At 39.8% G+C, this 16790-nt stretch overlaps 2 protein-coding genes across 2 annotated transcripts; both read left to right on the forward strand.

Moving 5' to 3' along the window:
- The first annotated feature begins 947 nt into the window (after nt 1-947).
- Nucleotides 948-12699, forward strand: LOC129171677 (aconitate hydratase, mitochondrial-like). Its single transcript, XM_054760577.1, has 18 exons — nt 948-1013; nt 2308-2450; nt 2529-2787; nt 4062-4154; nt 4244-4402; nt 4497-4647; nt 4725-4829; nt 4905-4996; nt 6117-6222; nt 6606-6763; nt 6844-6917; nt 6994-7105; nt 8308-8490; nt 8653-8748; nt 9148-9339; nt 9422-9554; nt 10554-10675; nt 10887-12699. Exons 1-18 carry the CDS (start codon nt 978-980, stop codon nt 11016-11018), a joined length of 2346 nt encoding a protein of 781 aa, XP_054616552.1. The 5' UTR covers nt 948-977; the 3' UTR covers nt 11019-12699.
- A 655-nt stretch (nt 12700-13354) lies between these two features.
- polr3h (polymerase (RNA) III (DNA directed) polypeptide H) lies at nt 13355-16734 on the forward strand. The gene is made up of 6 exons (XM_054760497.1): nt 13355-13661; nt 13778-13874; nt 14088-14174; nt 15478-15541; nt 15615-15858; nt 16010-16734. Exons 1-6 carry the CDS (start codon nt 13551-13553, stop codon nt 16058-16060), a joined length of 654 nt encoding a protein of 217 aa, XP_054616472.1. The 5' UTR covers nt 13355-13550; the 3' UTR covers nt 16061-16734.
- The last annotated feature ends 56 nt before the right edge of the window (nt 16735-16790 follow it).

Consider the following 16790-nt stretch of genomic DNA (forward strand, 5'->3'; position numbering starts at 1 on the left):
ATAATAACAAAAGGTTGTACTATAATAAAAAATGGTATTAACATGATTCAGTATTTTTGATGATAATGTCTAAAAAGTAACCAAGACAAGAAATAATATGAATGTTTTATTTTAATACTAGAATGTATTAGTTGACCAAGTGGAGGATAGCGTAAAAGGCGGAGGGATATTTGTAGTTCTTAATGGCGCTGACAGCTTGCTAAAAATATAAGAGGTGATAGCAACAGAACCTCTATTGGCTGAGAAGGGGGTGGATTCACAAATTATTGGGCTGTAGTATCCAATCACAGCAGCAAACACGACATGCCTGTGAACAAGGGATTGTGGGAAATGACGTTCTTAAAAAGAACTAGTTATGCAGTCGTTGAAATTATTGTTTTGTGACAGTTTTCCCCCTTTCGGGCTTCAAATGGAATAAAACACTTATAAGTAGATTCACATCGCATTTAATATTATATGAAAAGAAACTAAATAATGTACGATCAGTTAAACTACATGATTTGTTTTGACTAATTCCAATTTGTGGCAATTATTCACCTGCATTGTAAATTACATTTATTTTGAAAACGTGCAAACGTTGAAATGATGGCCAATTAAAAAATATTTGCAATATAAATAGTAGTTAAAATATTTTTTATTAGTACAGTGTAGTATCATATATATATAGTGTAGCTTAGTATAGTATATTTGCTTTGTTGGAAAACTACTGCAAGTTTATCAACTTTGCAAAAATAAACAGAATTTGCAATTAGTATTTTGAATGCGCCTGTACATATAAATTTGACATTTTATGTCATGATATATTGTTGATACGACTGGACATTTCGGAGACAACAGCAACACTACTATTAATATTAATAACGACAAAGTAGAGGGAAAAAAAAACAGAATCTATAAAACGTAAATAAACATCGCGCTACGACAATAAATCCAGTGACGCCATCTGATTGCGACACTCATCTTTGTCAGTGAACAAAATGGCGTCTTACTGTTTGACTGTCACTCGGTTACGGGTAAGAAACCGTTATTTTATGTAAATAGAGAGTGAACGGTCTTTATAGGGAGAATGTATGTGACAATGGATGTGTTCTACCGTGGGCTTTACTCTTTGGGGCCTAAGGTCTAGTAATCGTGGATAAATTTAGACGAGAGTGTGCGCCGAGACGTTGTCGGGCAGGTGACACTAGTGTCCCTGGATGACTCGAAGCTGTGACGCACATAACGGTTACAAGCCTAATATGACGTGAATTTAACATTAGATTATGTCATAGTTTATTCGTTGTCGGATGAGATCAACATATAATTTACATTGCCTACTATCAGTCTGTTTGATTTGCAAGGTGACAGCAAGGTTAAAGCGTGTTATAAGCACTGATGCGCATTCTGCCACGAGTTAGTGCGTCACATTACATCCCCGGATAATAAATAGTGTGGTTGCATCAACTTTGTTATTATTTTTTCATATTCAAGATCGTGTTTAACTCGTTTCGTGCGACTTTTTCATGGTGCAGTGTGGAACTGTTTAGCCGTCTGCTTGTCTTTGCCACTTCATAAAATAGACAATTTGTTGTACGCCTGGAAATCTATCGGAGTAAAATAGTCACCAAACAAATATAATACAAATGTTATAAGTTGGTGTATGGGATCCATTTTATGTGACTCGCACCTCAGCTACTACTAACAATAAATTACAACATCTCTGCCGTGAATACAAGTTTTATGTAGCATCAGCTAATGGAATTGCCCACTTCTAGAAATAAATAATAATACTCCTCTATGTGAACAAACTGAGGTTTGCCATTTCAGTTTTGTATTCAATATGATCATCATATAAGCATATTTGTTTTCTGTTTTTAATTAAAGTCTACTGGGATTTTTTGTAAAAACTATTCAATATATCATGTTTCTTCTCACACAAGTTCTTTTCTTGCACTTCCTTGCATCTGTTACAAGTTAGTTCAGACATGAAACCTGCTGCCTAATAGTTGTTTTGTATTGCAACAAAGGTCACCTTTTTAAAGGCCAGAGTGATTTACTTAAACAAAGGTTATAGTTAAAAAAATGTACCAATGTTCGTTAGGGCATTATTGTGAGATTAAATGCATTTTATACAATACAACATCTGCAAGACATATTTTACTGCTCACACCACATGACTTTAACCTATGCTCGCATTCTTGTGTCATTTGATTGCCTCAGTTTCTTTTATTGGGTTACTGTGTAACTCCAAACTCAGTTTGCTACCTTAAACTGAACAATAGAAGTCACGTTGTGTCATGAAATCGTATTCTATTTCTCTTCGCTTAGCTGGCCCTTGGTACTGGTGCAAGGCGACTTCATGTGTCTGCAGCCCTCAGTGCTAAGGCCAAAGTGGCAATGAGCCGCTTTGAGCCTGGCTCCAGTATTAACTATGAGCAAATGCATGAGAACATCAACATTGTGCGCAAGAGGTCAGTCAAGAAAACATATTTCATCACACATGCTGTAAACTGCAACTTCCTAACATTTTAGTCCCCCCTCCACTTCAGGCTCAACAGACCTCTCACTCTGTCTGAGAAGATTGTGTACGGTCATCTGGATGACCCGGCAGGGCAGGAGATCGAGCGTGGTCGCACTTATCTGCGCCTGCGTCCGGACCGTGTGGCCATGCAGGATGCTACAGCTCAAATGGCCATGCTTCAATTTATCAGCAGTGGTCTGCCGAAGGTAGCAGTACCCTCCACCATCCACTGTGATCATCTGATTGAGGCCCAGATTGGAGGAGCTCAGGATCTGCAGAGGGCTAAGGTGAGGAATACAGGAATGTATGTATGAATGTACAAATACAGGATAGATAAGTTTCACTTAATGAGGTTGACACTGAAAACAAGGTGGATGGAAATAACAGAAGCGAGAGAGCAACAGCATCATGTTTCATTTTCATGTTTGGATTATTAAAAAATAGACAACATTTACAGTGTAGTATTGTGTATGTTGCTGAGGCTCACTTCACTGTTAATGTAATACCACCTCCGTATACACTGTATGGTTGTTTTGTTCCCCCAGAAGTGTCGTGGGAGCACAAGGCTCTTTTCTATTCCAGCATGACTGTGCACAAAGCGAGGTCCACAAAGGAATGCTTGTATTATTTTAGTGTGGAAGAAGTTTTACTTATGAAATAAGTAATTATTTTTCCCTTATTTGCCGGAAATGTTGCCTTATTTTCAAAAGCCAACGTTGACAAGTATGATTTTTCTGTAGGTGTGATGACCACATAAGTGTATACAGTCATCTCTTGCTACATTGAGGTTTGAACAGCGTGCCCTCACTTCATCACGTTTTTTTTCAAAAATTTATGAATTAAAAATGATTAGCGTTTCATGGTTGAATACGGCCTATTAGTCAAAACATATGCATATATCGGCACATTGTACGTATTTTTGGCCCAAATTAAGTATTTTCAATCATAAAAATCTGAAAATACAAACGTAAAGCATTCAGAAGATGTGCCATGTAGTGTAATATCATGATGTGTTGTGCGCCTTTAAGAGGCGGGGCCTGGTAAGTGATGTGTGTGATGCCAGCTAGTTAGAGTTGCTGAGTGTTAGTATGGTTAGCAGTATGGAGTCTGCCAGTGACTCACATAAGGTTGTGGCTGACAACAGCTCCTGTGTGAATGTTCACTCCATACGTGTTTTCCATTACAGTGGTATTCTACGACACAGGCCTCGAGGTGTCAGGAATGTTACTTGCCATCAAGTATGCTGCCAATGTCGAACTTATGTCTAAGATGTCTTCTTTTCTATTATTATATCAACTATATTGGGTAAAACAAGTGTAAAAGTGATTATAGGAGTCTTATTTCATGTCTAGAGGGCTGTAATAACGCTAAAAAACATATTTAGAAGGTCTTAAACAGGTTTTCTATACTCTAACTACAAAAATATTCCATTCATAAATAAAGAATCCTACTTTGCAAAAATTCACTTATCGCAGTCGGGTCTGGATCCAATTAGCCGTGATAAACAGGGGACGACTGTAATCCCTAAACTAGTGTAACCCATTACTATTTACTAACACAGGAAGTGAACCAGGAAGTTTACAACTTTCTTGCAACTGCTGGAGCCAAATATGGAGTTGGCTTCTGGAAACCAGGCTCGGGGATCATCCATCAGGTACAGTACACAGAAGCTGAATTAGGCTGTAAATGTCCTCGTTTTCGCCTCCCTGTAACAGCACATTGGTTGTTCCGTTCCTTGTACAGATCATCTTGGAGAACTATGCCTATCCAGGGGTGATGCTGATTGGTACAGATTCACACACTCCTAACGGCGGTGGTCTGGGTAGCATCTGTATCGGCGTGGGTGGAGCCGATGCTGTAGATGTCATGGCTGGAATCCCTTGGGAGCTCAAGTGTCCCAAAGTGAGTTTCTACAATTATTTTGAACTTGATTGTTTTGACAGGATAGAGTGTATCTTTTCCCACTTTTTCTTACTTGTAAGTGTTTTCCTTTCAGGTGATTGGCGTGAAGCTGACGGGAACTTTGTCAGGCTGGACGTCTCCAAAGGATGTCATCTTGAAGGTGGCTGGAATCCTCACTGTAAAGGGTGGCACAGGTGCCATTGTGGAGTATCATGGGCCTGGAGTTGACTCTATCTCCTGCACAGGTAAGGAAAATATGTCCACCTTGTTTGTAATATTTGAGCACATTAGTGCAGTATGAAGTGACCCCTAAATTATACAGGAATGGCCACTATTTGCAACATGGGTGCTGAGATTGGAGCTACTACATCCATTTTCCCCTACAACCACCGTATGAAGACTTACCTTGACAAAACTGGTCGCGCTGGTGAGTTGCTAGACAGCACTTTATGTTCTGTATTCAGTCCTGTACATGTCTCAATCTTGTCCACTCCCCCAATAGAGATTGCCTCTGTGGCTGATCAGTTCAAAGGTGACTTGGTCCCTGACGATGGCTGTGAATACGACCAGACCATTGAGATTAACCTGAGTGAGGTGGGACATACTGTATTGCTTTAGGAAAATAAATAGTTCTCCTGCTGTTTATCTTTTTGGGAACTTTAAAGAGAAAAGGATCAAAGTGGATCCCTTGGCAGACCCAGTGTCATGTTCTACTATTGTGCACTTTTTGTCACAGACACAGGGTCCTATGAAGTCTGTTTTATTTTTCAAAATTTATTTTTTCAATTCTGTAGTATTTTTACCTTTGACATTTATTTTACCAGCATAGACTGTGTACTTTTATGACAGTAAATCAAATGTCCTGTTAGTTAAATGCAAAAATCCTTACATTTAATTTATTGGTGCAATACATCATTGGCTAATTTTGCCCAGCGTTTCAGGAACGGATGTAGCTTGGCTAACTGTTATAATGGGATGTCAGCCTCTGCATACTTTGCCGCAAACCGTAATGCCGTGCGTGTGGTTAAGGAAGACGTAGTCACCTATGCAATTCCAATTGTGTTATTAATGCAAGATATTTTTTTATGACACCCTTATTTTGTTTACACAATTAGTATGTGGAGAACAGCACTCCTTATTATGAAGGCCGGAAGTGTGTTGTGTGTGTGTTGAGAATGTTTGTTGACGGTTAAGACGAGCAGGGAGCAAGAATAAACGTGCCTCTCGTCCTAATTTCACTCTGAACTCGTACGGCGTCAGCGGGCATTGTAAAACGCCCGTTTGCATTCACAAGCGGTAAAACACAACACGGTGTAAACACGCTTAAAGAGCCTGAGTCGCACACACACAGCCGCACTCGCCTGGTCTGCTATACTAAGCTAACCCCGCTAGCTTTCATTCACGTTTCGTAAGAGAGGACTTTCAAAGTATTTTTGCCAACTTTAGCCGGTGTTTCAGGTCGCCGTTTGGGCGAGCTAGTGTTTGTGATGAGATTCCGCCACAATTGAGCGGTCCGCCAGGGAAGAAATAACATGCCATCTCCTCATGATGACAGCATTTCATTGACAGTATGTCAATTTTCGCGAGATTCTGCGTTTAATAGTAGGTTCACTTTTTGTTGGCCATTTCTGCATTTCTGTTAACGCGGGAATCATAAAGCCCTCCAGACATACCCATTCATCCATGATGAGTCATTGTTTCACTCTGCTAACAGTTGAAGCCACACATCAATGGGCCTTTCACCCCCGACTTGGCCCACCCCGTGTCTGAAATTGGTGCCGTAGCTACGAAGAGTGGATGGCCTCTGGAGGTTAAAGTTGGTAAGCCTTTGCGTATTACCTTACATTGTTTTGTTTTTTTTATTTATGATGCTCTGCTCAGTGAAATGTGATATTTCTTTCTTTGTTGCCACTGGCTGTGTTATTGACCTGCTACGCTCATATTACTGCTGAATCAGCGATGCTCGGGCTTCTCTTTTCACCTCTGCAGAAAGAATATGGACGCAATAAACAATATCAATTCTCCGTGACAGAATTAGTATTGTAATAATGATGTATACTTACCGGGCAGTGGACCTACATTCATACCTATTCTGACTTTTGATTGTATAATGTGTCTACAAAAGTAGAGACAGATGGGTGCTTGTATTCTCTTTCAGTCACTTTAAACTCCTAATTTTTTATGTTGAACATTAAACCTTTAGGGCTGATTGGGAGCTGCACCAACTCCAGCTATGAGGACATGGGAAGAGCCGCCTCTCTTGCCAAGCAGGCTTTGGATAAAGGCTTGAAGTGCAAAGCCCAGTTCACAGTCACTCCTGGGTCAGAGCAGATCCGAGCCACCATCGAAAGGGATGGATATGTGAGTCACAACGTCACCCCGCATATTATTTCAAGGTCGAATTGGCAGAGTGAAGCAAATGAATCTCGCCTCTCTTCCAGGCTAAGCTCTTGAGCGATGTTGGCGGGGTTGTACTCGCCAATGCTTGTGGGCCTTGTATTGGTCAGTGGGACAGGTATGCACTACATCGAATCAAATAGGAAATCCTGCGTCCTCTATGCAAACATGCTCGGTTTGTTCACTGTCTGCAGGAAGGATGTGAAAAAAGGAGAGAAGAACACAATTGTCACTTCCTTTAACAGAAATTTCACCGCTAGAAACGATGCAAATCCAGCTACTCATGCTTTTGTCACTTCTCCTGAGGTAAGAATAACTTGGAGGTTGCATCCTAGAGGCAGCAATTGGCAGACGTAGAGTTGCTCATATTCACAGTACAGGGGATCCTCTAGTTTCATTCGTATTTACATTATCAAATAAAAAAAATGATTAATGGAATACCGACGTAGTTGTCGATTAATTGGACAATCGATTAGTCCTTGATTCATTGATTAATTGTTGCAGCTCCAACGAGAATTGTACCAACAATTGTACCTTGTAGAAGAGAATGTAGCTAAACTAAAGTGAGAAAGTATTATAAATAGGGAAGCATAATTTTTTTTTTCAAGCCAGTATCACTATCATTAACTCTCTGCTTCTCAAGACCAATACCGCTAACTGATAACTTTTTAATGTTTTTTTTTTAATTTAGATTTAACTTTAGTTTGTGCACACCTGGAGGTAATAACGACTCAAACAAAGTTGTATTTCACAAACTGTAACTGTAGATTCGTCCTAACCAAATCATAACATCACTACTATTAACAAAATGTTAAAAAACAGCGTTGGCTCAGAAGTGCAAACCATGACTCTAAGGGGTTTACTAGTTAACAAAAGCCAGTATCTTCAACAATGGTAAAGCCATCATATACATGATGAAATCACAGATCACTTTAGGCCTCGTGTCATCTCTGGCAAACATTTTGCACTTTTCAAACTCAGCGGCGATAGGAACAAGCCCTGGGCGTGGTAGCAATGCTGTTTTTTCAGCTGGCGGATAAGGTTTGATGTGTTGAAGCTCAATGGTTTTTTTTGGTGGCACATTTGGTGTAACTAGCACTCGAAATGTCTTCCTCTGAAACAGTGAATGTTTGTTTACAAGTGAGCTCAAGGGAAGTTATGACAGGCCGTTAACGTCACAGGCAGCAAAACAATCATGCTATTCACGCATACTGCGTGACTAAGCTGCTGGACAGGACAGGTAACAAAAAAAAATAAAACAAACAAAATGTCACAGGTAGGAGAAAAAAGGAGCGCTTGATTTGCTCACTAGCACAGTACGGGTAATCTCGCTGCAGGTTATCAGAGTTATTTTTTAATGTTATTGGATTTGTCGGTATGACTTCACAATTGCAATTATTGTACCTACCTAATTATCAACGCTTTCATTGTAGTTTATGCCATTGCAAACAATATTCTTAGTTGTATGTTAGTGTTGTTTAAAATGCTTCTTATGTAACTGAATGCAGATTGTCACTGCCTTGGCCCTCGCCGGAACTCTCGACTTCAACCCAGAAACAGACTACTTGACCGCCCCTAACGGAGAGAAGTTTAAGCTGAACCCCCCTTCTGGTGACGAGCTCCCCTCCAGAGACTTTGACCCTGGGCAGGACACCTACCAGCATCCCCCCGCTGAGGGCGGCTCCGTCAAGGTCAGCTCAGTCAATTCAGTCTCAAAAAACAGCGCAGCAGAAAAGTAAAACCAGTTTCAGTCGTAACCCAGGCAGTGAATATTTGCACAAGTACACTGGACATCAAAAGAGTGTAAAGTTGATTTCAAATTTACTGACTTGCTTACTTGTTATGTTGTTAAGGTGGACGTAAACCCATCCAGCAATCGTCTGCAGCTACTGGAGCCCTTTGACAAGTGGCATGGAAAAGATCTGGAAGACATGAAGGTCCTTATCAAGGTGAGATGAAGCAAACTGTATGTCATGCAATTTTCTTAAGCTATTCAAAATTCATATAATGTGGAACCCCTTTATGTTGATTGCATTATTATGATATAGAATTACTTATTATTATTATCTATTACCATAACATTAGCTGACAATAATATCATCTAGCGTCAATTTGTGAGACAAACATTCCAAAATGCACCTGCATTGTTTTGTGACTCAGGTAAATAAAACAAAAGTTTGTCCAGTCATATTTTTTCATTGTACTTTTTTTTTTTTTTTTTAATTAACGTTCAAATTTTGTCTCGTCCCAAACTCGTGCATCATCTCGGTTAACGAGTTGGGTGTCATGTGACACCCTTAATCATTATCAATTCCAGTTTCTTATGATGCTCTTTGTTGACGTTTTAGGTGAAGGGAAAGTGCACCACTGACCACATCAGTGCCGCTGGACCTTGGCTGAAGTTCCGTGGTCACCTTGACAACATTTCCAACAATCTGCTGATTGGTGCCGTGAACATGGAGAACGATGCCGTCAACAAAGTCAAAAACCAGCTGACTGGAGAGTACGGTGGGGTGCCTGATGTGGCTCGCCACTACAAGGTACGCTTGATGGCACAGATGGAAGTGTTTCTAATGTTCACTGTGGCCCTTCATTTATTTGCTATTTCATTGTCTGATCCAGGCCAGTGGAGTAAACTGGGTTGTGGTAGGCGATGAGAATTATGGCGAAGGATCCAGCAGAGAGCATGCTGCCCTGGAGCCTCGACACCTGGGGGGACGTGCTATCATTGTCAAAAGCTTTGCAAGAATCCATGGTAAGGGTACAAAAAGATATTATAGGAATGTCCAAATAAAACAAGACCATACACAACCCCCGTCCATCCAGATAGCAACATTTTATCCCAAGTGCAGGGCCATTTTTTTCTTGTTATTCCTTAAAGTGCAAAAATACCACACAAAATAGTTTGGGCTCTGCTTCCTTCTTGTTTTGAAGATCACGAGTCACTTTCATGTGAAAGAGCAGCGACTCACCCAGAAGAGGAGCCTTTTTGTTGCCAAAATGATCTACTTCCTTTAGTTAACACACAATAGGTGTTTTTTTTTTTTTAAGTTTTGCACCAGACTACCATGTCCCTTCCAGTAATGCAGTCAAACCTCAGTTTTGTAGGTTTTCATCAAACATTTTTGCTAAAATTTTGTCTCGGTTTTTGCACAATATAACACTTAACAAACGTGTCCGTTTGCCTTGTACCGTATGGTTCCACCAATGAAGCGCCCAAACAAAGCACCATATATGTTGTTGACTCACTGTCCGTGCATTTTTGATTGAGTGCGACTACCAAATGACCCGCCATGGGGCCAAAGAAAGTTGCCAGTGCCAGCGATTTGATAAAGAAGGTGAGAAACGTGGACGGATGTACACGGATGTGCAGGAAGTACGTATAAACAATAATTTCCATCCATTCGTCATTTATAATTATTTTTCATTTTCTGCATGTAAAACAAAAATTTTCCATAAAATGTATTTTACGTTGATATGTTTGGGTGTCTGGAACTTTTGGGGTAAAACTGCCTTTTTTTTTTTTTTTTTTTGTCTTTTGGTTTTTGTCGCTCCTTTTGGAACAAATTAATGGCGAAAACTGAGATTCCACTGTAGGGATGATGTGTGAAATATGAAACAGTACCTCAGAAATGAACAAAAAACAAACCATCACACGCTGGTCTTGTATGTACACAGTATGTGTCTCCTTCTAGGAAGTACGGAAAGAATGGTGATTGTTGATTTTTTTATTTTATTTTATTTTTTTTTACAGAGACTAACCTGAAGAAACAGGGCCTGCTGCCGTTGACTTTTGCTAACGCTAGTGACTACGACAAAATCCGCCCTGATGACCACATTTCAATCACCGGCCTTAGATCCTTTGCCCCAGGCAAGGTGAGCATTAACCCGCACTTATTAACATTGTACTAACATACAGTTGTGTAAAACTGTGTTGCATCATACTCACGCAGGTGTGTGTGTGAACGTAATGCAGTTCAGTTCCGTATCATTGCAATCTACAGCCACAATAATAACATAATTTTAATTCCCCGATTGGCATGACCGCAATCTCTGTGGTATTGATGTGAGCCGTTTCCTCCTCCAGCCTCTGACAGCAGTGATCAAGCACAGTGATGGCAGCCAGGAGTCAGTCACCCTAAACCACACCTTCAACGACACGCAGATCGAGTGGTTTAAAGCTGGCTCCGCCCTCAACAGAATGAAGGAGCTCCAGTAGTTGGTGGAGGGCAAGAAAGCGAAGCATTGTAGTGGCCATCAGGGGACCTTGGCATGGGTGAAGAAGGTGGGGCTGGGGGAGTATCGCAAACACAGTGGCAAAGTGCAAGATGTGAGCAGTTTTTGGTGACCATATTTGGTTGAAGCGTAGCTGTAGTCATGCTCCTTTTAGGAAAGAAAACACACATTCGCACACACGAGGTCGCTGGACAGAAGAAAAGCGCACATAGCCACCTACTGTACATCCACAGACGGAATGAAGAATTAAAACAAGATAATCACAGCCATCTTTGTGTGAGACGCTTAGCATAACATCCGTTTCACGGCAGCATCCTCCATATTGGCAGCACTCCCCTTAAAAGTCGCTCGCAGTGTTTGCATGTCTTTAATGACTCTTCATTTATTTTACATCACAAATCATAAGCACGCTACTGTATTTCTGTGAAATCACTCCCAGCTAAGCAGATTTAAAAGCAGAATGTGATTAAGACCGTTATCTTACATGGTTATTGATGATTTCTGATGTAATTATTAACTTAAGTCAGCCACAGTTGGTGTTAATGCTGCATACAACAGTTCTTTCACTTGTTTATTTATTACTCACTAAATCGTGGGCCTTTTCCACTTTCTCGAATTCGATCCGTTACATTTTACTGAGCACAATGAATATCTGTACTATGATCCATGTGGGCAACGCTCTTGCTGCAAACCAGATACATATTGCTGCTATTGTAAGCACTAGCCTTGCCATTTTGTTTGTCTATTTATGCTTGTGTGTGAGGTGTGCGATGTCCCTTACATGCTGTACTCACCACAAATGTACAAAGGAATGAGCAATGGTATGGGTATCTGTAGTGGGTACATTTTTAGGTAAATAAAGAAGAAGAAAGAAGATATTGCGCATTTAATTCACCCTTTCTTACCCTGCATACTTGTAACAAGTCATCCTGTCTTTTACCCATTTTCTTACATTACCTAATGCATAGAACAATGTGCAGGTGCCTGTGCGCTAGCACTTGTTTCTAAAACTACATTTCTGTTGTGATTGTTTTGAACTGACAAATCATGAATTGATAAATCATGAATCAATTTTGTAGTCATACATGCACAATTTGCCATCCCATGTGTGCAGTGCAGAAGCTATCTTTGGTTGGGTATGGCCTACGTCTGCATCACGCTGCAGGTCTGAACATGTCATGTCCTGCCATTCTATGTGCAGAATTAACACCACTTTTTATAATGATGAATGTCTAATAAATGTGCTTTACAGCGTCACAGTTTGGTGTAAATTATTTGCTATATTGCTGCACCATGTATAAAAGTGTGATCGTAAATTCATTGATCCATTCTTCCCTTAGTGGTCTTTAGTTAAAGTCTGATTCGCCCTTTTGACAAATGTGGTATACTTGTTGCTGCCTTTAAGCATATAAGTGATTATATTTGTGGTAGCTGTCATATTTTTATATTTCTTAATGTATCCAATATTCTGATAAATTTGGAGAAGCGGTTATCCACAATGTCTGTTGCTTGTACTGTGAAGCAAGATGAAGTATTGTTGTTAGTGGGTCGTGGCCTTTTAAGTTGAAGATATTGTAAAGTGAGTGAGTAAAGGTAGTGTGCGGTGGAGTGCCGCTTGACATACTTTATTGGTCTGTTACAGCAAATAAACACAAATGTTACAATTACTCTCCATTCATTTTAACATTAAGTATGTTTTTGCAGCTTGTTAAAATGTCCAAAGTAGATGATTTATGTGCGTCAACGATATGTGGAGATTTCACGCATCATTTGCATCATTTTTTGCATTGTTTTTGCGCCATCTGCTGTAATTTGTACTAACAGCAGTAGTGTCCGAAGTGCGGCATATTGTAAAAGTAAAATGAATTCATTCCTGATTAATATTAAACTACTTTGCTTTGCCGCCTAACACAACGCTAAGATGGGGGTGTTTTGTTCGGATATCTTAGCATATATTGACCGGCACTGAATTGGTTTTACTAACGTACAGATCCATAAACTTAATGATCATTGTACCTATATTAAATTATACAAAATCATACATTCGTCTGACCATACATGCACAGGAAAACGCATAATATAGTTTTGTATAATGGTTTTAACATTATAAAACACATATCAGCTTGAATAAATATGCTTATTGTGTTCATGGACAAAAGATAGAAACTATTAATCTCCAAGAGAAATGCTAGCAAACACAAAGTTGTACTAAACAATACTGTATGTCTCAAAAACTCAGTGGCGTCTAACCCAAGAAGAAAACACGACACTGTCCCTTTAAGTTGACGACCTGTCGTAAACTTGTCGTTTCTGCCGTAAAAATCACATGGCTGCCGCCAGCAACATGCTTTTCTAACTACAGCTACGTTTTTTACCGTTTCTTTTTGGCACCAATGCTGGTTTGGATGTTAAGTAGCTGATTAAAGAAGCCTAGCCAAACTCTTTCATGTATCTCGCATACTGCCACCGCCTTGCATCTTAGCCTTTGCGGCTCGCGAGTGATAGAATCTGCACCATGTTTGTGTTGGTGGAGATGGTCGACACTGTCAGGATTCCTCCGTGGGACTTTCAGAGGCAACTCTACGAGGCTGTGTCCGATGAGCTGAATAAAAAGCTGGCAAACAAGGTGTCTCTACGTCTCTATATGTTTTGTTTAGAGCTTAGAAATTTAGGACAAATGAAAAAAGAGGAAGACACCAAAAAATGTAACGTCTTCGTTGTGACATTCTCTCATAATCTCAGGTGGTCTACAACGTCGGTCTCTGCATCTGCTTGTATGACATCACCAAACTGGAGGATTCCTACATATTTCCAGGGGATGGCGCCTCACACACCAAAGGTATGATGATGCTCATTTCACACTCGTGTGCCATGTTTATGCATGGCATAATATTATTTTATTATATGTAACGTTTTTATTTTTGGCCACAAAACTGCACAGAAGTCAAAGCACACGGGAATTAGTAAGGCTGCTTCTGTAACTGTCTCATATTCACTTTATCGTAGGCATATTTTGAAGTGATGCTCTGACCGTCGTCGTTGTCTTCTTTAGTTCATTTCAGGTATATTGTTTTTCACCCGTTTCTGGAGGAGATCCTGGTTGGCAAGATCAAATACTGCAGTCAGGAGGGAGTTCACGGTAAGCTCACGTTAGCGTTAGTCAAATGTTTTCAGGCAGTTATTATTTACTAAAGATATACATCCCTAAAAAACGTTTTTCCCGCCAAGAAAGCTGAATCTAACGTCATTTGAAGTGTAAGGCCTGCCATGATGTGTGTCTTCGTATGAGTTGGCAACTTCATGTCAGTGTTTGACTACCTTCCACCCCCCCTCTCCTTCTGCAACCAAATGGCTGCAGATGCTTTGACTTGATTGATGACTAGCGTTTTTCCCACCAATAGGAAGGTTTGGTTTGGTTTGGTTTGGTTTAGTTTATTTGAACATGAAGGTTACAATGGAATACATCTCGTGAATCATTCTTTGACAGTTCCACATGTCCAAAAGGAGTAGGAAGAAGCAAAGCTTATTTAATCCTACCCCCCATCCATTCTACATCTAGTACAGTACATGTAGTTCACTTCCTGGATTCCATGTCATGTTTTCAGTGATAGTCAGGATAACACATAATAGATAACGGTGAGATAGCCCTCCCCCACCAAAAAAAAAAAAAGAGAGAACATTCATAATAATGATAATAATGATGACAATACTAAATAAATAAATAAATAAGAACAAAGCTTTTTTTTTTCCTTTTTTTTTTCTTTTCCTTCTTTTTTTTTTTTTTTAAATACAACAAAGAAAATTATAAAAAATAAATAAATAAATAGAAATAAATAAATAAAAAATAAAATTTAATTAAATAAAAAAAATATAAAAAAATAAAATTAAAATAAAATAAAATAAAAAAAAAAAAAATTAAAAAAATAAAATAAAATAACAAACCTGACAGAACAATCAGGACTCTTCTGCCTTGTATTTAGCAAACATCAACTGCTTGTATTGTTTTTTGAATTTGCTCATCTCTGTACATTGTTTGAGTTCTTTACTCAATCCGTTCCATAATTTAATTCCACACACGGAAATGCTGTGGGTTTTCAGCGTTGTTCTCGCATATAAATGTTTTAGGTTGTTTTAGGAAGGAAGGTGGCGTCATGTTTCCCGCAGAAAACGCGCATACAAATGTGACAACACAATTACAAAATCACGGCGAACGTTATCGATCATAAATCTAGTTTCACTTGACCGATTGACACCTTTTTGAAGAGTCTTGTTAAGTTTAAAGTCTATACTTTTGCCGCGAGGTGGTAGTGTTGTGGCTGCGTGAAGTCCAGAGGATGAAATCTTACAAAGAAACAAAACCCAAGTAGATGAAAATGCTCTCAACATGAGCTTGTATGGAAGCTTGTTGGGTGAACGCTGACGGTGACCTTTCCATTTTGCAGTGACCATGGGCTTCTTTGATGACATTCTCATCCCGCCAGAGTCTCTTCAGCAACCCACTAAATTGTATCCTCCTCTCAAAGATGTGATTTTTAAAGAATCAGATTTGTCTTTGAGTCGTCCTTGACTGCTGCTCAAGTGATGAAGCAGAGCAAGTGTGGCTGTGGGAGTATGAGACTGATGAGGGAGCGCACGACCTCTACATGGACCAGGGGGAGGAGATCCGTTTTCGAGTGGCAGATGAAATATTTGTCGACACGTCGCCGACCGGGCCGACCGCGGAAGAGAAACCCGCGCAACCCGGGCAGTCGACAGCACCACCACCACCACCACCACCTGCGCAAGACAGCGGGGAGAAGAAAGAGGCACCGTACACTCTCATAGTAAGGTTATCTTCATTGCACTAACTGTGAACATTTGGATCGCTTCACCTTGTGCAGATGCGCAGGTCTTTACTTGTGAGTTCCTGTCAAAGAGCGTACCGCGAGTAAATGAACAAGCAAAGTAAATAACCCACTCCGTTTCTTTTCTCAGGGGACCATTTGTGAGCCGGGCCTGGGGCTGCTGTCATGGTGGAACAATTAGCGAGAGGTTAACTGCATGATAAGCAGTGAGAACTACTTGATGCCCTGCTTCTTCAGTACCGTGCAGGAGCAAAAGACTATCAGTGGACACTTCATCAGAACAGACTGACGTGTCGTACTTGTAGGAAGATTGAGTTGTAACATATACCAGCATCATGTTTATTATATCATTCAGTTCATAACAGAATTAATATTATTGCACATCTCCTTTTTAGTTGGTACAGTTCACTTCCCTAATCACAGGAAAATATGATTACATGATGTATTTATTTATCATAATAGCGTCACTAAAATGTGATGGTGCCACGTAAACCTAAAATTGGATTTAAAAAACATATATATATATATATATGGGGATGAGTAACGGTAGTGACAACTGGGTGAGTGACCCTTAATGCAATAATGCGAACTCTCGGTCACATTTTTAATTTATGTGAATTTTACACATCTTCAAGTTCACCTGTTTTGTCTTCATAATCAACGTGAACATTGGGAGTTATCATTTTGTGTAGTTACAGGAAGTCATGAGGGATATTAGACAAGCCTTTAAATCCTACAGTTTGAAGGACTTGTATTTCTATGTACAGTCTTCCCTCGCAATATCGTGGTTGGATTATCACTCCCTCGCTATAGCGGTTTTTCACAAATTCATTAATACAACATATATACAAGCGATATGGAGTATTCTGGTCAATAGGTGGCAGTAATGAAAGAAAAAACGAGACATTGTT

This window comes from Dunckerocampus dactyliophorus, chromosome 18 (assembly GCF_027744805.1).
Source record: "Dunckerocampus dactyliophorus isolate RoL2022-P2 chromosome 18, RoL_Ddac_1.1, whole genome shotgun sequence".
Lineage (NCBI taxonomy): Eukaryota > Metazoa > Chordata > Actinopteri > Syngnathiformes > Syngnathidae > Dunckerocampus > Dunckerocampus dactyliophorus.

Excerpts from the sequence above, each read along its gene's own strand:
- LOC129171677 (XM_054760577.1), top strand. The coding sequence starts at position 978 with ATGGCGTCTTACTGTTTGACTGTCACTCGGTTACGG. Across the intron at positions 8,749-9,147 it reads ACATGAAGGTCCTTATCAAG|GTGAAGGGAAAGTGCACCAC; the intron begins GTGAGATGAAGC and ends TTGACGTTTTAG. Across the intron at positions 9,340-9,421 it reads ATGTGGCTCGCCACTACAAG|GCCAGTGGAGTAAACTGGGT; the intron begins GTACGCTTGATG and ends TGTCTGATCCAG.
- polr3h (XM_054760497.1), top strand. The coding sequence starts at position 13,551 with ATGTTTGTGTTGGTGGAGATGGTCGACACTGTCAGGATTCCTCCGTGG. Across the intron at positions 14,175-15,477 it reads CAGTCAGGAGGGAGTTCACG|TGACCATGGGCTTCTTTGAT; the intron begins GTAAGCTCACGT and ends TCCATTTTGCAG. Across the intron at positions 15,542-15,614 it reads CTTCAGCAACCCACTAAATT|TGATGAAGCAGAGCAAGTGT; the intron begins GTATCCTCCTCT and ends CTGCTGCTCAAG.